General features: G+C 38.0%; 1 protein-coding gene across 1 annotated transcript; it reads right to left on the reverse strand.

Annotated features, from left to right (window-relative positions):
* Positions 1 to 5,563: 5,563 nt before the first annotated feature.
* KIF2B (kinesin family member 2B) lies at positions 5,564 to 7,614 on the reverse strand (the record flags this gene model as incomplete). Its single annotated transcript, XM_082679099.1, is given in 5 exon segments — positions 5,564 to 5,779; positions 5,783 to 5,883; positions 5,886 to 6,612; positions 6,616 to 6,717; positions 6,721 to 7,614. Coding segments are annotated over 5 exon segments (2,040 nt in total).
* Between the last annotated feature and the right edge of the window lie 11,617 nt (positions 7,615 to 19,231).

Consider the following 19,231-nt stretch of genomic DNA (forward strand, 5'->3'; position numbering starts at 1 on the left):
GCCACCAGGGAAGCCCCAAGAACTCCTCTTTGAAGGAACATATCATCATCCAGAATTTCTATATTACTTCATAAATAATGTCCAGTATTCAATCAAAACTTACTAGACATGCTACCAAAAAGCACCAAATAACTGAAATCAACAAGAGAAAAAGATAATTAAAAGGCCACAAGTAAGCCAGATGTTAGCAAAGATCAGAGATATATTTTTCAAAGAGTCAAATGGAAATCCTAGAAATGAGAATAAAAGCTGAAAATTTAAAATTCAATGCATATGTTTAATAGTTGAGAAATAGAGGATTAGTGAAATGAAGGTCATTAGATAATGTTCAGATTGAATGAATAAAAACTAGATAAATAGTATGAGATATGTAAAACACAGTGAAAACTACTAATCTATTTGTAATTAAAGCCCAAAGAGAAGAGATAGAAAGAGAAAGAAGTAGTATTTGGGGGGGAACATGTTGATAATTTTCCAAAACTGACCCCCAAAAAATGACAGATTAAAAAGTTCTACAAAACATAAGAAAGATAAATAAAAAAGAAAACCACATCTTGTCACATCATAGAAAAAACAAAGCTGATAATCAAAGATAAGCAGGAAAACTTAAGAGTTCCTTCCAAGGAGAGTTAATTTTTACTAGAAATGGCAGAATAAGTAAAACAAAACAAAACAAAAATGACATCTTTTAAGTACAAAAACTTTAAAAATAGAATAATAGCCAACCAAAACGTCTACAAACAACAAAAAATACATTTCAAAAATGAAGGTGAAATAATGACTAAATATTTAGTTTGAGAGCAAAAATCACCAACAGACCTACTCTTATGTTCATACATTTGAATTATTCTAGAAGAGAAATGATCTCAAGTAGATGCATGGTAAAGGACTGAAGAATTAAGAACACCAGAAAAAATAAACAAATGAATAATTTAAATGAATGCTCACTGTTTATATTCATTTATTAAAAGCATATAAATATATGTACAATTAAATGACAAAAAGTAAACCTGAAAAAAAAATGAGTTAAAGCATGTTAAAATAGTTCCATTTCTAGAAGGAAATATTTTAAAACACAACTTAATAAGAAGGATATATGCAATAATTTCCAAGATGATCATAAGTGAAGAGCTCAGAATATATGTCACAAACAATTAGAGGGAAAATGCTAAAAAAATAATAAAAATAACTTGATTAATACAAAGGAAAGAAAATAAGTGAGAAAATAATTAAATATAGAGTGTATATAGAGGAAACAAATAATACTCTCATATCCATAAATTTAAAGATATCAGAAGTTACATTAAATGTGAATGGAGGAGATGTTCTAATTAAAAGACAAAGATTACAATCTGGATTAAAATAAAACAAAATGAATTAGAACCAACTATATATTGCTTGTAAAAAATGAGCATTAACTATAAAGAACAGAAAGATTCAAAAGAAAAGAATGGTAAAATACAGGCCATGGAAATACAAACTTAAGAAAAACTATTATATCTATACTAATATTAGAAAGTGCAGAATTTCAGGCAGAGAAAATTACAAGGGATAAAGAAGGAATTCAACAGGAAAATATAATAACCTTAAACTTATATGTACTAATAATGTAGCCTCAAAATATATAAACTGAAGTCTGTCATAACTAAAGGAGAAATAGATAAATCTACAATCAAAGTTTAAAATTTTAATATCTTTCTTGGTAATAAAACTCACTAAGAGTTACAGAAGATTTGAACAACATGATTTACAAATTTGACCTAAAAATCATAAGGATATAGCAATCCCTATAATTATAACACATTGGTAAAAATAAAGATAAGAAAAAAATAACATTTTGACTATTTGTGTATTTAATTTTCTGATTAATGAAGTATAACATTATAATATAGATGAATTAGTTTTTAGAAGAAAATTTATAATTCTAAATTCTTGAGCTCAAAAAATTGGAAATAAAAGTGGAAGTTAAACAAAATAAGGAAAATGGAATTAATAAAAAAGAAAGCAAATATACAATAGAGAAAATAAAATTGTTTCTTTGAAAAGACGATATAATTTATAAACATATCATAAGTCCGATTAAGGGGAAAAAAAAGAAAAGGCACAACAGTATCAGGAATGAAAAATTCAAAACCAATAATATGGACATTACAGATAAAGAGTACACTATAGTTCTAACAATAAATTAATACCACTTATTAAAGCTGGTATAAGAAAAAGCACTAAATCTAAATCTGAATAATCTTACGTACACTCAATATGTTGAATCTGTAAAATCTTCCCATAAAGAGAAGTCAGAGTGAGTTAGGAGTCATTGGGTGAGCAAGATGTTGCTCCCAATAAACATGATTTGACAGCCATCTACAGACAAAAACGCCTTTGTGGGAGATTTGTTAAAGCTCCAGTAAAGCCCAAGACTAAGGACAGTCACTTTGAGAAGGCAGGACAATGACCTGGTGGCAGGTTTGCCCAAAATGGTCCCTGTTGCAGTCTGAAAGAAGTCCTATGTTCCTATGGATTTAGTTCCACTTGACCCTGGTCCTACAACTAGCCCCATCTGCTGCTGACCCTGGAGGCATGCAGGTGAGCAGGCCCTGGTTCCAATCAGAGTCGAGACAATAATCTTTAAGAGATAACAGAGAATACCTTTATGATTTGGAGTAGATAGAAATTTATTAAATAGGGTCTAATCATTAAATAAAAAATTGATAGGTTGAACTTCATTAAATCTATAAGCATTCCAGACTGGAAGAAGATATCTGCAATACATATATCTAAAGAAGATTTCAAGACAATATATATATTGCACAAAAATGAATGGCTAAATAACCAGTAAGCATATGTAAAGATGTTAGCATTAATCATTAGGAGAAAAAAAAACAACAAAAAATGAAAACCATAATGAGGTACCTTTGCACGCACATCAGAAAGTGTAAAATTAAAGTTTAAAAAATAACAATACTAAGTGTAGGCAAACATATGGAGGACCCATAAAATGCTGGTGGTTGTATAATATTGGAACAAATCCTTTGGAAAACTTTGGCATGACCTATGATGCTGAATATACACATATTATGGATCCAAGAATTTCATTCCTAGGCCTACTTAACATATAAATGTGCACTAAAGGACATGTGTAAGAATGTTCATAGCATCATTAGTAACTGTTTAAAAGAGAAATAACAATTTTCTTCAAGAGTAAATTTTATAAATTATGAGCTATGTATGCAGTGGAACATTATAGGATAATGTAAAAAAAACAGGTCACATATAATTTTGATTAAAAGAAAAAAAAAACAGAGATGCAAGAGTACCTAGTATATGATCCCATTCATATGAAAAAAAGAACACTTTTTCCCTAAAGAGGCAAACTTATCTATGATGATTTTGATCAGAATAGTCCTTACCTTTGAGGCAGGGAATGAGTGAAATGAGGCAGGAATGAGGCTTCTGGAACAATGGTTATGTTCTCTATCTGGATAAGTGTGGTCGTTATATAGGAGTATTCACTTTGTAAATATTCGTGAAACTGTATAGTTAAGATTTGCGCACTTCACTGTATGTTACACTCTTTAAAAATAAAATACAAAAAACATTGATATTATTGGTATTAGAATGTTGAAACTCCTAGTAGGCTACCCAAACTTTTGTGTGTGGCAGGAGTGGTGGAGGGCAGGGGGAGATGTGAGGGTGGTAATAGAACAACAAGGGCAATGACAATAATACGAATAATAAATGAGCACTAGTCTTTGGCATAAAAGATGGGAGAACAGGAAGAAAATAAAGCCACCCTCCAATCTTTTGAAGTAGGTGATATAATTACCCTGGTTCATATAGAAGGAAACAGCTCCGTGGAGCTGTTACTTGCCTAAAATTACAGATGTCTATATAATAGAACTGGGACTGGATTCATAAGACCAGTCTTAAGTTCTTATTCTCAACTGGGATAAGATTCTTAACCCCATACTTTTTCATTGCTTACAAAAATACTGATTAAAAATATCTTGTTTTGAAGGGAAGACTGTAATTTGCTGAAGGAGGACAGAATTCCAAAGTTCTGTTTGGTTTAATAATAATAATATATAGCCTTACCTGCATAGATAAAGCAGCAGAGGGAAAAATATTTAAAGGCCATAATATTGACTAATTACTTAAGACCATATGTTTCCAATGATCCTGATGAAACCAGGATGAAACCTGATGGCTTTTCTGTGGTAGTTATGTGTTAGTTTCCCTTTGTACCAATGAGGCTTTTGCAACTTAGGAGGAAAAATTTGAAAAGAATAGGCATGTCTGCCAAAGGTAGTAACAAATTTGGGCACAATTTTTTGTGTCTTCGAGTTTCCCCAGTCCACCATTCACTTTCTTTGCAAATCATTCCACTTTTTTCCTCAAAAAAAGAGTTTGGAACTGCTAGACTTGGAACCAAAAGATCCTTATTTATTTTATTATAGCATTTCACAAATAGGTTTGCTGAAGGAAGATGTGTATTAGACTATTTATTATATTTATATTTGCATATCAGATTAGCTGCTTCTTCTTTCTTCTTTTTGCAAAAGAATAGACTTTGTGATCCTTGAATTAGGAAAATATTCTCAGGCATTAAATCTCAGGCATTGATATTTATCACATTCTCTATGAGGTCTTTATGGGATGTGCCCCACTTCAGGACAGAACTTTTCTACTACTTTGCTGACTTATTCCCTACTCTAATTTCATAATTTGATGGGAGAAAACTTTTTATGTGAATCACGCAAGCACAAAATTTGGTAAAGAGAGTGAGAAGAAAAAAGCTTAAAGACACCATAGTTAGCAACGCAATGCTTTTGCAACACATATACTTTATTTTATCACTCTCAGGAAGCACAGTGCTTTGCAATTTCAACTCAAAGATTAAAAACAAAATCCTTCTCAATTCTAGGCTCTCATACAAAGTCTCTTAAATAAAACCTTTCCCTTCTCCATTCTCACCTCCCCAGTATGTCTAGAGCTTAGAAACCATTTGAATGTACACACAAATGCAGCAGAAAAAGACTCATGAGTGGGTATCATTAGAGTTACTCAATTGTGCACCCCTTGGTGTGTTCCAACTCTAGTCCTAAAGGGACTGCAATATTTTTCCTTCTCAGCCACAAATTTAGAGAATCTTGTTTCATCACAGCTAGGTTCTTCTAAAGCAGGGTTTCTCAACCTGAGTACTATTGATATTTTCAACCAGATAGTTGTTGTTGGAGGCTATTCTGTATATTGTAGGATTTTTAACAGCATCGCTGGCCCTCTACCCACTACTTGCCAGTATCACCACTCCCCGCACACCCAATTCTGACAAATGAAAATGTTTCCAGACATTGCCAAATGTCCCTAGGAGGTAAAATGATTCCAAGTTGAGAACCACTGACCTACAGAATAAAAACAAATTACAGAAATACAAAGGAAGAAGTAAGAGGACAGTTCTGAAAACCATATTTTAAGAGGTTTTAAACTTTCCAGGAGGATCTTTATATCTAGATAATTTAGGCAGCTTTCCTTTATAAGAGACTTAGGAACTGCAGCACTGTATCCATCATTTCAGGTCTGATCTCTCACCACTGGCTTCACTGTGCTTGCTCTCCTTTTGAAGGTCAGCTTGTAATAATTTCAGTTTCTTTAGAATCTCAGTCAGAAAACCTATTTTCTGCTCCAAAATGGACAATAACTGGGCAATGCAAAAATCAACATCACAGTTTACCCCATCAGCTATCTCCTGGATGTTATTCCCTGGCCGTTGGCTTGATTCCTTCTAGGAGATTGCTGTATCCTCCATTAGTGGAGAGGATAGTGCTTTGATTTCTTTAGTCTCTTCCTCCTCCTCACTCTGCGTACAAGGCATTTTAATAAATTTGTTCCTTGAAGGGACATTTCTGAATTTCTCATGTGATTTTCCAACATCCTTGGCACCTCACGTTCAGTGGGATAAAGACAACGATGGCGAGGCCTTAAATCTAGAGTTATTTCTTTTACTCTATTGGCATATCTTAAAGTGTTGAGGGTGTTTTTGCAAGGGGCCATCCCTGGAGAGATAGTAGCAATCATGCAAGTGGAGGAGTTCTGGCCTATAAAGGAGTCCCGGAGCACCTGTGTGAGCTTGCTGGCTCTGAATGGGGTATGAGACTTGTTCTGACCCAAAGCCCGGATGCATTCTTTGAGTGCAAGGAGACTCTTGTTAATCTCTGCTCCTTCCAGCTGTCTTTTCCGGTTGGCATTGGCAGTATCCACTCTCCTTTCATTCCCAGCTAAGTCAACAAGGGAAAACTTACCATGCAGTTTCCCTCGAGACTTTAAAATGATCTGGAACACTGCGTGCCTCCTGGAAGAGTGGGCATTGACTGATGTCTGTCCTGAAGTCCGGCAGCTGTTCCCAAGTTCCACAAGGTTCAGCATGTCCTCCACACAGCACACCTCTTGTTCCTGCAGCCCGACCACCTGGATTTGCTGACTGCCATCCCCAAGGACTTGCGTCTTCTTCCAGTTCAACAAGTCATACACCTTTCCCCCATAAATCTCAAAAAATGTGCCATAGACTTTGAGGTCCAGCTTCTCATAAGCAGAAGTTTTGAGCAGGAGGAAGACATCCTATGCCACCATGGCATAAATGCCTTTAGAACAATCTTGGTCCCTTCCTGAAAAGGCTCCACCCGTGGTGTGCGTTTTCCCACTGCTCGTCTGCCCATAGGCAAATCAGGTAGCCATGCCCTTGCAGAAGATGGACTCAACCAGTGGCTGGGCAGTGAACTGGTACACCAACTCGTTGGAGGCGATGTCATCGAAGGCATGGTCGAAGCAGAAGGAATGGTTCTCCAGGTAGTGAGTAAGGTCCACCTTTTGTTTGGACTCGTGCACCATGACCACTTTGTCCGAGGGGATGATGATGATATCCAGGTCCTTCATGGTGGTCTCCTGCTGGTTGAGAGGCCACCTCCTCACGCAGACGCTGATGCGGTGGTCCTCCAGTGGCTCCGGGCCCGACAACTGGCTGCAGTCCAGGCGCCTGCGGCATTCCTGGATCATGCTCTGAATCTCGTAGTTGGGGTTTCCCGTGTTGACAGCCAGGGCGCGCTGAGCTCGGCTCTCCAGCTGCAGCAGTCTGCACTTCTCTCGCTGCCTTTGCAGTTTCTCAATTTCCCGTAGGCAAGGAGACTTCTTCTGCTTCATCAGGCAAAGACTGCTGGGAACTCTCATATCCGGACTGTCCCCTGAGGGCGTTTCGTTTTTCTGGGGGATCGTCGCAATCCACCGCGTGGCCGTCTGCTGGTTCCCGATGGCCGAAGAGGGCGCTAGAGACAAGGAGGGCAACGCCCTGGCTGGCGTGGGGTGCTCAGCAGACGCCAGCGCTGGATTCAGCAGGAATATTGTATCTAGATCAATCTTTTTGCCTTTTTTGACTCCTTTTTCAACCCATTCTACCGTGACCCAAGCGTTTTGTGGTTTGACCTCTGTGACCACCGCGAGGTGGATCTGCCCATCGCTGCACTGTATAGCCACACAGATGCTCACTTGGATGTTTCTGAAGTGCGGCTTCAAGGGCTTCACGGAAGAGAGGCGCGGGGAGACAGGGAGGCATAACTGGCCGGCCATGGTGAGTGATGGAGGTGTCAGGGCTCGCTTCCAGGGTCCCTTGGGGTTGGAGCAGCAGGACCTGAGCCCAAGCCAGACTGAAGCGCCCAGAGCACTGAGTGCACTCCGGGTTTGCACCTACCTTTGTGAGCACTAGGGCTTGGCCTGGGCCCACTCTCATCACAAAGCACTGAGGAAAAGAGGCGGCAGAGCCTAGGGCCTCTGGATGAAAGGTGGTGGGAAAAAATTCACATCGTTCATGATGCTAGGTGCTAGGTGCAGAAGCAGCTGGAATAGAGAAATTGCTCTCTGCACAGAGAGCATAGGGATAAGAGTTGGGAATGGGGTGTGTGTTCCACGGACACTTGTGCCTAAGCTTCAGAAATATCCATTCTCCCCTGCAGTCTTGACCGGCAATCTCAAAGCTAAGTGATTTTAGTTTGAGAACCAGTGAATGCTACCTTAAACTTCACAATCCTCCGGTGATCAATGGGAACAAGGAAGATAGAGCTGCCTGCAAATTATAGGCTTCAAGGAGAGGATCCCAGAAAAATTCCCTCAAATTTTCCATTTTTTTTTTCTGTCCCTACCCTGCTTCACAACTTAACAGTCACAACTTAAAGTTACTCCTCTTTAATGGGATTTCTCATTACGAAATCAAAATGAGTTGACTGTAAGGGGTTCTTGTGGTAATTTGCTGATATGGAACTTCGTTTGATGCAGCATTTGCTAACATAAGCTATTTATCACATTCCAAGTGGCTCTGACAGCTATAAAGTGAGTCATTGTACTCACTGCAGTCACCACTATTTTTGAGATTATTTCAGCAATTACCTTTCCAAACTCCTTCAGTAATTACATTTCTGGCCTCATTATCCATAATTTGGAAAGGAAAGACGTTTGGTAGAAAGAGATGATTCATCTTATACCCTCTCCTTACCCTGCAATGTGTGTGTGTGTCCTTAAGAAGTTGGTGTGGGTGGGCGGAGGGAGGGGGGCTTGGGGAATGGGAGATGGGAAGGCAGCTAAAATGATCAGAGGCAGTATATTCTGGCAAGATTGCAATTTTTTCTGTAGGATGATTTACAAAAAACAACAAAAATTATACCAACTGCCAGAGAGACCAACATGAGGATTAAGGTGACACTTTAAGTTGAACTTTCTTTTTCCCCTAGTACCACATGGTCTTTTGGGCTGTGAGTCTGGGGGTAATTGCAGTGACAGCTCCATAGTAGCATGAAGTATCATGGTGTCCTTACAACCCTCCCTAGGATAAAGTAACATATGGAAATAAGTTCTTAACTATAAACTGACTTTTTAAAAAATTTATTTATTTTTGGCTGCATTGGGTCTTCGTTGCTGCACGCGGGCTTTTCTCTAGTTGTGGTGAGCAGGGGCTACTCTTCGTTTTGGTGAGCGGATGTCTTATTGAGGTGGCTTCTCTTGTTGCAGAGCACAGGCTCTAGGCGTGTGGGCTTCAGTAGCTGTGCCAGCCAGGCTCAGTAGTTGTGGCACACGGGCTTAGTTACTCCACGGCATGTGGAATCTTCCCAGACCAAGGCTCAAACCCGTGTTCCCTGCATTGGCAGGTGGATTCTTAACCACTGCACCACCAGGGAAGTCCCAACTCACTTCTTTTAAATGGAAAGTTTACTTAAAAATTTAGTTAGGGAAACGCAAGAGGGAAGAGATATGGGAACATATGTATATGTATAACTGATTCACTTTGTTATAAAGCAGAAACTAACACACCATTGTAAAGCAATTATACCCCAATAAAGATGTTAAAAAAAAATTCTGTAGTGTTAGAGTTAATGCCATTGATGATATTATTAATTTCATATTTCTAATATTCATCAAAATGGACTCATAGATTTTCTCATGTTGTATACATTCAGCAGGGTATTTATTAATTTTCAATGCTCAGGAAGGTGAATTTACTAATTTTTAAGGCAGCTGAAAGAATATAAAGGGTGAAATAGTAAAGATATTTTTTCTGGGTCCAGAAGAAAAATTAAATTACTCATTTGGCAGAGTATGAGGTGTGGGAGAGGAGAAGAGAAAGAAGAGTAATAAAGGAGGTTGGTTTTAGTAGAAGTTAGGTGTGGGGAAATAAGGAAAGCCTTTAAAGGAAGGTAGAAGAAAATGATATTTGAAATCCACAATTGCATGGTATACTAATGTTCTAGACTCTAGAAAGATATAGTAATCCTTTAAGAAGATAGAGGGGCAAAGTGAGGGAGGGGAAGAGGGATTGGAAAAGGGTCAGATCAATATCTGGTATTATGAGTGTTTGAAGGCACTTTGACTTATTCTCTCTTCAGTACCAAACAAAATACAGTTTTGAAATTTCAACTGAGAACAACTCAGAAGTTAGATAACACTTCCTACTGTTGGGGAAGAGAACCCCCCCGCCCCACCCATCTTGAGTCCTTGTGGCTGGACTAATGATAAAATTGACACAAGACAGATTAACACAAGTAAAAGAAACAAGTTTTAACCATGTCACAGAGGTCTCATAGAAATGGAACCTAAGAAGTGCCCAAAGCAGATAGCTTTTATACTTTTTAGACAAAGAAACAATACATTTGTGAGGAATTGGCAGGACAAAGAAACTTAGGTTTGGATGCTCAGTTAGTTAAAAAAAAAAAAAAATTAGTTAAGCTTACATTTTTTTTTTTTTTTTTTTTTTTTGCGGTACGTGGGCCTCTCACTACTGTGGCCTCTCCCTTTGTGGAGCACAGGCTCCGGACGCGCAGGCTCAGCGGCCATGGCTCATGGGCCCAGCCACTCCATGGCATGTGGGATCTTCCCGGACCAGGGCACGAACCCGTGTCCCCTGCATCGGCAGGCAGACTCTCAACCACTGCGACACCAGGGAAGCCCTAAGCTTACATTTTGAAAAGAAGTTTGGAGGGGGTGGTATTGGATAAGTATGTAGTGTGCACTTCAGGGAGATGTTGAATGTCAGAGGAGGGATTGGAGAAAGGGCTTTACCTAGTTGTGTTTTTATGATTATTAATTTTATTTGCCAAATTATTGGTATATAAAGCTGTACTATAAATCCGTTTTTTCTTAGTTTTAAGGGCATTAGGGAAATGTTTTAATCCCTCTGTTTTTTAAGTTAAATTATATATTTGAAAGCATTGCTGCTTTAAGGTGCTTAATAGTTGTTGTTTTTCTTTTTAAACCTTTACCTTTGAAAAAGCTAGCCCTCTCTCAAAATTATGCAAACTAGGGCTTTGCCCAGTTAGCCATATTTTTACAACTAAGCCAATAATTTTGTAGATGACTAGGTCTGTGGTGACAGTGCAAAAATCAGAGACTAAAGTTTATTTTGCTGCCCAGCATACCCATAAAGGTCTTTTAAGATATTTCAGGGCTTTTTACCCCTTTAGTTCTATTTTCTCTTAAATAGTTCCTTAGGAGGTCTCATTTGTTTCCAAGTTTAATTTGTTTTATTTGGAGATACATACATATAGAGAGAGAGTGGGAAGGAGAGCGACAAACCTCTCAGGTGTTTTTCTTTTAATTTTTTAATTTAATTTTATTAATTTTTTTATACAGCAGGTTCTTACTAGTTATCCATTTTATACATATTAGTGTATATATGTCAATCCCAATCTCCCATTCCACACCACCACCCTCACCCCCGGCTGCTTTCCCGCCTTGGTATCCATACGTTTGTTCTCTAGATCTCTGTCTCAATTTCTTCCCTGCATACCGGTTCATCTGTAACATTTTTCTAGGTTCCACATATATGTGCTAATATATGATATTTGTTTTTCTCTTTCTGACTTACTTCACTCTGTATGACAGGCTATAGGTCTACCCACATCTCTACAAATGACCCAATTTGATTCCTTTTTATGGCTGAGTAATATTCCATTGTATATATGTACCACATCTTCTTTATCCATTCCTCTGTCGATAGACATTTAGATTGATTCCATGACATGGATATTGTAAATAGTGCTGCAATGAACATTGGGGTGCATATATATTTTTGAATTATGGTTTTCTCTGGGTATATGCCCAATAGTGGAATTCCTGGGTCATATGGTAATTCTATTTTTAGTATTTTAAGGAACCCCCATACTGTTCTCCATAGTGGCTGTATCAATTTCCATTACCACTAACAGTGCAAGAGGGTTCCCTTTCTCCAAACCCTCTCCAGCATTTGCTGTTTGTAGATTTTCTGATGATGCCCATTCTAAATGGTGTGAGGTGATACCTCATTGTAGTTTTGATTTGCATTTCTCTAATAATTAGTGATGTTGAGCATCTCTTCATGTGCTTCTTGGCCATCTGTATGTCTTCTTTGGAGAAATGTCTATTTAGGTCTTCTGCCCATCTCTTGATTGGGTTCTATGATTTTTTAATATTGAGTTGCATGAGCTGTTTATATATTTTGGAGATTAATCCTTTGTACATCAATTCATTTGCAAATATTTTCACCCATTCTGAGGGTTGTCTTTTCATCTTGTTTATGGTTTCCTTTGCTATGCAAAAGCTTTTAAGTTTCATTAGGTCCCATTTGTTTATTTTTCTTTTTATTTCCATTACTCTAGGAGGTGGATCAAAAAAGATCTTGCTGTGATTTATGTCAAACAGTGTTCTTCCTATGTTTTCCTCTAAGAGTTTTATAGTGTCCAGTCTTACATTTAGGTCTCTAATCCATTTTGAGTTTACTTTTGTGTATGGTGTTAGGGAGTGTTCTAATTTCATGCTTTTACATGTGGCTGTCCAGTTTTCCCAGCACCACTTATTGAAGAGGCTGTCTTTTCTCCATTGCATATACTTGCCTCCTTTGTTATAGATTAGTTGACCATAGGTGCGTGGGTTTATCTCTGGGCTTTCTATACTGTTCCATTGATCTATATCTCTGTTTTTGTGCCAGTACCATATTTTCTTGATTACTGTAGCTTTGTAGTGTAGGCTGAAATCAAGGAGTCTGATTCCTCCAGCTCCGTTTTTTTCCCTCAAGACTGCTTTGGCTATTTGGGATCTTTTCTGTCTCCATACAAATTTAAGTTTTTTTGTTCTAGTTGTGTAAAAAATGCCATTGGTAGGGATTTGATAGGGATTGATAGGGATCCCATTTGATAGGGATTACATTGAATCTGTAGATTGCTTTGGGTTGTATAGTCATTTTCACAATATTGATTCTTCCAATCCAAGAACATGGTATATCTCTCCATCTGTTGGTATCGTCTTTGATTACTTTCATCAGTGTCTTATAGTTTTCTGCATACAGGTCTTTTGTCTCCCTAGGTAGGTTTATTCCTAAGTATTTTATTCTTTTTGTTGCAGTGGTAAATGGGAGTGTTTCCTTAATTTCTCTTTCAGATTTTTCATCATTAGTGTATAGGAATGCAAGAGATTTCTGTGCATTAATTTTGTATACTGCAACTTTACCAAATTCATTGATTTGCTCTAGTAGTTTTCTGGTGGCATCTTTAGGATTCTCTATGTATAGTATATTGTCACCTGCAAACAGTGACAATTTTACTTCTTCTTTTCCAATTTGTATTCTTTTATTTCTTTTTCTTCTCTGATTGCTGTGGCTAGGACTTTCAAAACTATGTTGAATAATACTGGTGAGAGTGGACATCCTTGTCTTTTTCCTGATCTTAGAGGAAATGCTTTCAGTTTTTCACCACTGAGAATGATGTTTGCTGTGGGTTTGTCATATATGGCCTTTATTATGTTGAGGTAGGTTCCCTCTATACCCAGTTTCTGGAGAGTTTTCATCATAAATCAGTGTTGAATTTTGTCAAAAGCTTTTTCTGCATCTATTGAGGTGATCATATGGTTTTTATTTTTCAATTTGTTAATATGGTGTATCACATTGATTGATATGCATATACTGAAGAATCCTTGCATCCCTGGGATAAATCCCACTTGATCATGGTGTATGATCCTTTTAATGTGTTGTTGGATTCTGTTTGCTAGTATTCTGTTGAGGGTTTTTCAATCTATATTCATCAGTGATATTAGTCTGTAATTTTCTTTTTTTAAGTATGTTTGTCTGGCTTTGGCATCAGGGTGATGCTGGTCTCATAGAATGAGTTTGGGAGTGTTCCTTCCTCCGCAATTTTTTGGAACAGTTTGTGAAGGATGGATGTTAGCTCTTCTCTAAATGTTTGATAGAATTCACCTGTGAAGCTATTTGGTCCCAGACTTTTGTTTGTTGGAAGATTTTTAATCACAGTTTCAAGTTCATTCCTTGTGATTTGTCTGTTCATATTTTCTATTTCTTCCTGGTTCAGTCTTGGAAGGTTATACCTTTGTAAAAATTTGTCCATTTCTTCTAGGTTGTCCATTTTTTTGGCATAGAGTTGCTTGTAGTAGTCTCTTAGGATGCTTTGTATTTCTGCAGTGTCTGTTGTAACTTCTTTTTCATTTCTAATTTTCTTGATTTGAGTCCTCTCCCTCTTTTTCTTGATGAGTCTGGCTAATGGTTTATTGATTTGTTTATCTCCTCAAAGAACCATCTTTTAGTTTTATTGATCTTTGCTATTGTTTTCTTTGTTTCTGTTTCATTTATTTCTGTTCTGGTATTTATGATTTCTTTCTTTCTGCTAACTTTGAGTTTTATTTGTTCTTCTTTCTCTAGTTCCTTTAGGTGTAAGGTTAGATTGTTTATTTGAGATTTTTCTTGTTTCTTGAGGTAGGCTTGTATTGCTATAAACTTCCCTCTTAGAACTACTTTTGCTGCTTTCCATATGTTTTGCATCCTCGTGTTTTCATTGTCATTTGTCTCCAGGTATTTTTTGGTTTCCCCTTTGATTATTTCAGTGATCTCTTGATTATCTAGTAACGTATTATTTAACCTCCATGTGTTTGTGTTTTTTACGCATTTTTCCCTGTAATATATTTCTAATCTCATAGTGTTGTGGTCAGAAAAGATGCTTGATATGATTTCAGTTTTCTAAAATTTACTGAGACTTGATTTGTTACCAAAGATGTAATCTATCCTGGAGAATGTTCTGTGCACAGTTGAGAAGAAAGTGTAACCTGCTGCTTTCAGATGGAATGTCCTATAAATATCAATTAAATCTAGCTGGTCTATTGTGCCATTTAAAGCTTGTGTTTCCTTATTAATTTTCTGTTTGGATGATCTGTCCATTGGTGTAATTGAGGTGTTAAAGTCCTCCACTATTATTGTGTTAATGTTCATTTCCTCTTTTAGAGCTGTTAGCAGTTGCCTTATGTATTGAGATGCTCCTAATTTGGGTACATATATCTTTATAATTGTTATATCTTCTTCTTGGGTTGATCCCTTGATCATTATGTAGTGTCCTTCCTTGTCTCTTGTAACATTCTTTATTTTAAAGTCTATTTTATCTGAGATGAGTATTGCTACTCCAGCTTTCTTTTGATTTCCATTTGCATGGAATATCTTTTTCCATCCCCTCACTTTCAGTCTGTATGTGTCCCTAGGTCTGAAGTAGGTCTCTTTTAGACAGCATATATATGGGTCTTGTTTTTTTTTTTTTTGCGGTACGCGGGCCTCTCACTGTTGTGGCCTCTCCCGTTGCGGAGCACAGGCTCTGGACGCGCAGGCTCAGCTGCCATGGCTCATGGGCCCAGCCGCTCTGCGGCATGTGGGATCTTCCTGGTCCGGGGCACGAACCCGTGTCCCCTGCATAGGCAGGCGGACTCTCAACCACTGCGCCACCAGGGAAGCCCTGTGTCTTGTTTTTGTATCCATGCAGCAAGCCTGTGTCTTTTGGTTGGAGCATTTAATCCATTCACATTTAAGGTAATTATTGATATGTATGTCCCTATTACCATTTTCTTAATTGTTTTCATTTTGTTTTTGTAGGTCTTTTTCTTCTCTTGTGTTTTCCACTTAGAGAAGTTCCTTAAGCATTTGTTGTAAAGCTGGTTTGGTGGTGCTGAAGTCTCTTAGCTTCTGCTTGTCTGTAAAGCTTTTGATTTCTCCATTAAATCTAAATGAAATCTTTGCCAGGTAGAGTAATCTTTGTTGTAGGTTCTTCCCTTTCATCATTTGAAGTATATCATGCCACTCCCTTCTGGCAGAAACTTCAGAGTTTCTGCTGATAAATCAGCTATTAACCTTATGGGAGTTCCCATGTATGTTATCTGTCATTTTTCCCTTGCTTCTTTCAATAATTTTTCTTTGTCTTAAATTTTTGTCAGTTTGATTACTATTTGTCCCAGCATGTTTCTCCTTGGATTTATCCTACCTGGGACTCTCTGCACTCCCTGGACTTGGGTGACTATTTCCTTCCCATGTTAGGGAAGTTTTCGACTACAATCTCTTCAAATATTTTCTTGGGTCCTTTCTCTCTCTCTTCTCCTCCTGGGACCCCTGTAATGAGAATGCTGCTGGGTTTAATGTTGTCCCAGAGGCCTCTTAGGCTGTCTTCATTTCTTTTCATTCTTTTCTCTTTATTCTGTTGCATGGCAGTGAATTCCACCATTCTGTTTTCCAGGTCACTTATCCATTCTTCTGCCTCAGTTATTCTGCTACTGATTCCTTCTAGTGTAGTTTTCATTTCAGTTATTGTATTTTTCATCTCTGTTTGTTTGTTCTTTAATTATTCTAGGTTTTTGTTAAACATTTCTTGCATCTTCTCAATCTTTGTCTCCATTCTTTTTCCGAGGTCCTGGATTATCTTCACTATCATTAATCTGAATTCTTTTTCTGGAATGTTGCCTATCTCCACTTCATTTATTTGTTTTTCTGTGGTTTTATCTTGTTCCTTCATCTGGTACCCTGCCCTCTGCCTTTTCGTCTTGTCTATCTTCCTGTGAATGTGGTTTTTATTCCACAGACTTCAGGATTGTAGTTCTTCTTGCTTCTGCTGTCTACCCTCTGGTGGATGAGGCTATCTAAGAGGCTTGTGCATGTTTCCTGATGGGAGTGACTGGTGGTGGGTAGAGCTGGGTGTTGCTCTGGTGGGCAGAGCTCAGTAAAACTTTAATCTGCTTGACTGCTGATGAGTGGGGCTGGGTTCCCTCCCTGATGGTTTTTTTGGCCTGAGGCGACACAACACTGGAGCCTACCAGGCTCTTTGGTGGGGCTAATGGAGGACTCTGGAAGGGCTCATGATAAGAAGTACTTCCCAGAACTTCTGCTGCCAGTGTCCTTGTCCTCATGGTGAGATAGGGCCACCCCCCCACTCCACCTCTGCAGGAGACCCTCCAACCCTAGCAGGTAGGTCTGATTCAGTCTCCTATGGGGTCACTGCTCCTTCAACTGGTTCCTAATGTGCACACTACTTTGTGTGTTCCCTTCAAGAGTGGAATCTCTGTTTCCCCCAGTCCTGTTGGAAGTCCTGCAGTCAAATCCCACTAGCTTTCAAAGTCTGATTCTCTAGGAATTCCTCCTCCCACTGCCAGACTCCCAGGTTGGGAAGCCCGATGTGGGGCTCAGAACCTTCACTCCAGTGGGTGGACTTCTGTGGTATGTGTTCTCCATTTTGTGAATCACCCACCCAGCAGTTATGGAACTTGATTTTATTGTGATTGTGCCCATCCTACCATCTCACTGTGGCTTCTCCTTTGTCTTTGGATATGGGGTATGTCTTTTGGTACATTCCAGTGTCTTCCTGTCGTTAATTGTTCAGCAGTTAGTTGTAATTTCGGTGTTCTCACAACAGCGAGTGAGAGCACATCCTTCTACTCCGTCATCTAGAACCAATCTGTCTCAGGTGTTTTTAATTGCCTTTAGTAGCTTCAACATCTACCCACTAACAAAAGCCTGAAACAGATCTTTGACTTCTCTCTCCTCCACCGCCCATCATGATTTGGAGTTAGGTAATCCTTTTCCAGCCTCTAGAATTCTTCTATAACTGTGACATCTTTTAATCTCCCAACCAATTATTACCTTGCTTCATTGGGCAACCTCATCCAGTCAGGGACTCAGCTTATTTCTCACATTGCCCCTAGAATTATTTTAATGGATAATATCTTATTAATTCCCTGCTCACAGATGTTTCAGTAGCTCTCCATCTTTCTAATCGATATAGTACAAATTCCACAAGAGGGTACATCATGCACTTTGTCATCTTGCCTTACTTTTTCATCCTCAAACTTTACCACTATCCACATGTAATCTGAAGTTGAACAGTACTGAAGAACTTGAGGCCCTTCAAATACAGCATTTTCTTTCAGATTACTAACATCTAGTCCAGTGGTTCTCACTATTAAGGTACATGAAACTCACCTATAGAGCTTGTTAGAACACAGATTGCTGGGGCCCACCCCAGAGATTCTGATTCAGTGAGTCTGAGGTATGGGACTGATAATTTGCATGTCTAACAAGTTCCCAAGTGAAGCTGATGCTACTGGTTCTGGGACACACACATTGAGAATTACTTTTTCAGTGCTCTGGCTAGAATAGCCTCTCTCTACCTCCTCGTTTCCTTGAGCTCTTCAGTACCTATCTCAAATATGACAACCTGAAAAAGTTTCTCTGACCCTGTTGATGATAATCAGGCAAAATAACATTAAACTGAGACATCTTCCTAAGAGATAGTGTCTATTACTAATTGGGTTTGTTTGATCAGGGGAACCCAAAGACTTCATTTTCAGTAGTGACTACGGAAAAAATTCCCTTAGGTTAACATAACAATAAACCATAGAGAGTCATTTGAGTGATTTTACAATTTTGATAATCTGGAACTTCAATTGCAGTAATATCTTTTCTTAATCTACTAATACAAAATTCAGAATTCAGATACCATGTATATAACCCACTCATTTTATGGAGTTTATTCTAATGGAACAATCCAACTAAGAAAATGCTGTGAATCTTTAGTAATAAGATAAATATAGCATTTGTCAAAGTGTGAAGACCTAGATATGAGTCATGGTATCATTTTTGGCCATGGCCTCAATGGCCATTTATTTGGTAGATGAACAGTTCTTCTACATTAGAGACTGAAACCACCATGGCATTTTATTTAACTGAAAATAATCAAGCAATAAGTATATGTGAAATGCTTACCACATTCTGTTTCCTATTCCTAAGGAATCTTATCCTCAAAGATCTTACTACTTTCACATATTGTTCTATGTATTTACTAAGAAGCCCATGCCTTAACAAACAATTGATAGATTGTGACTTCATTTCAAATCCCCCTTATTCAAAAGCTGTACATATATAGAGAAGTATAGGGTAGTGTGGGAGGAAGCAAACATGGGAGATGAGTTTAGTATTTTCATTATTAATTACAAGCATATTCCCAGGTTGGAGCCTGCCAGAGTTACTTTACAGCAGGGAATGTGATTTCTAGTCTCATTTTAGATACAAACCTCTCAGGGGAAATGCATCAAATAAGTGCCTTTCTTGCACTGTTTTAATGGACATCTAGCAGCTGTTCTGTTTGTTTGATCACCTTGGGGGTCTGTACTTTTCCAGTAGATGGATGCAATCTGAGTTTGATTTTAGTTCTTCAGAGGAGCTCAGTAGATCTTCCCAAATCTCTTTGAAAAAATGTAATTTGTCATTTCCAATTTAAAAGTTCTTGTTTTCTTCTTTGAAGAGTGGAGAGATAACTTACTAAGTGTATACCTTTAGAAAACAAGGGGAAAATTAACTTAAAATGAGAATAGTATTTTACCATTGCAGCTATTATCTCTGCCTTCTGACATTTCAACA

Source organism: Grampus griseus, assembly GCF_964374135.1.
Source record: "Grampus griseus genome assembly, chromosome: 20".
NCBI classification, from domain to species: domain Eukaryota; kingdom Metazoa; phylum Chordata; class Mammalia; order Artiodactyla; family Delphinidae; genus Grampus; species Grampus griseus.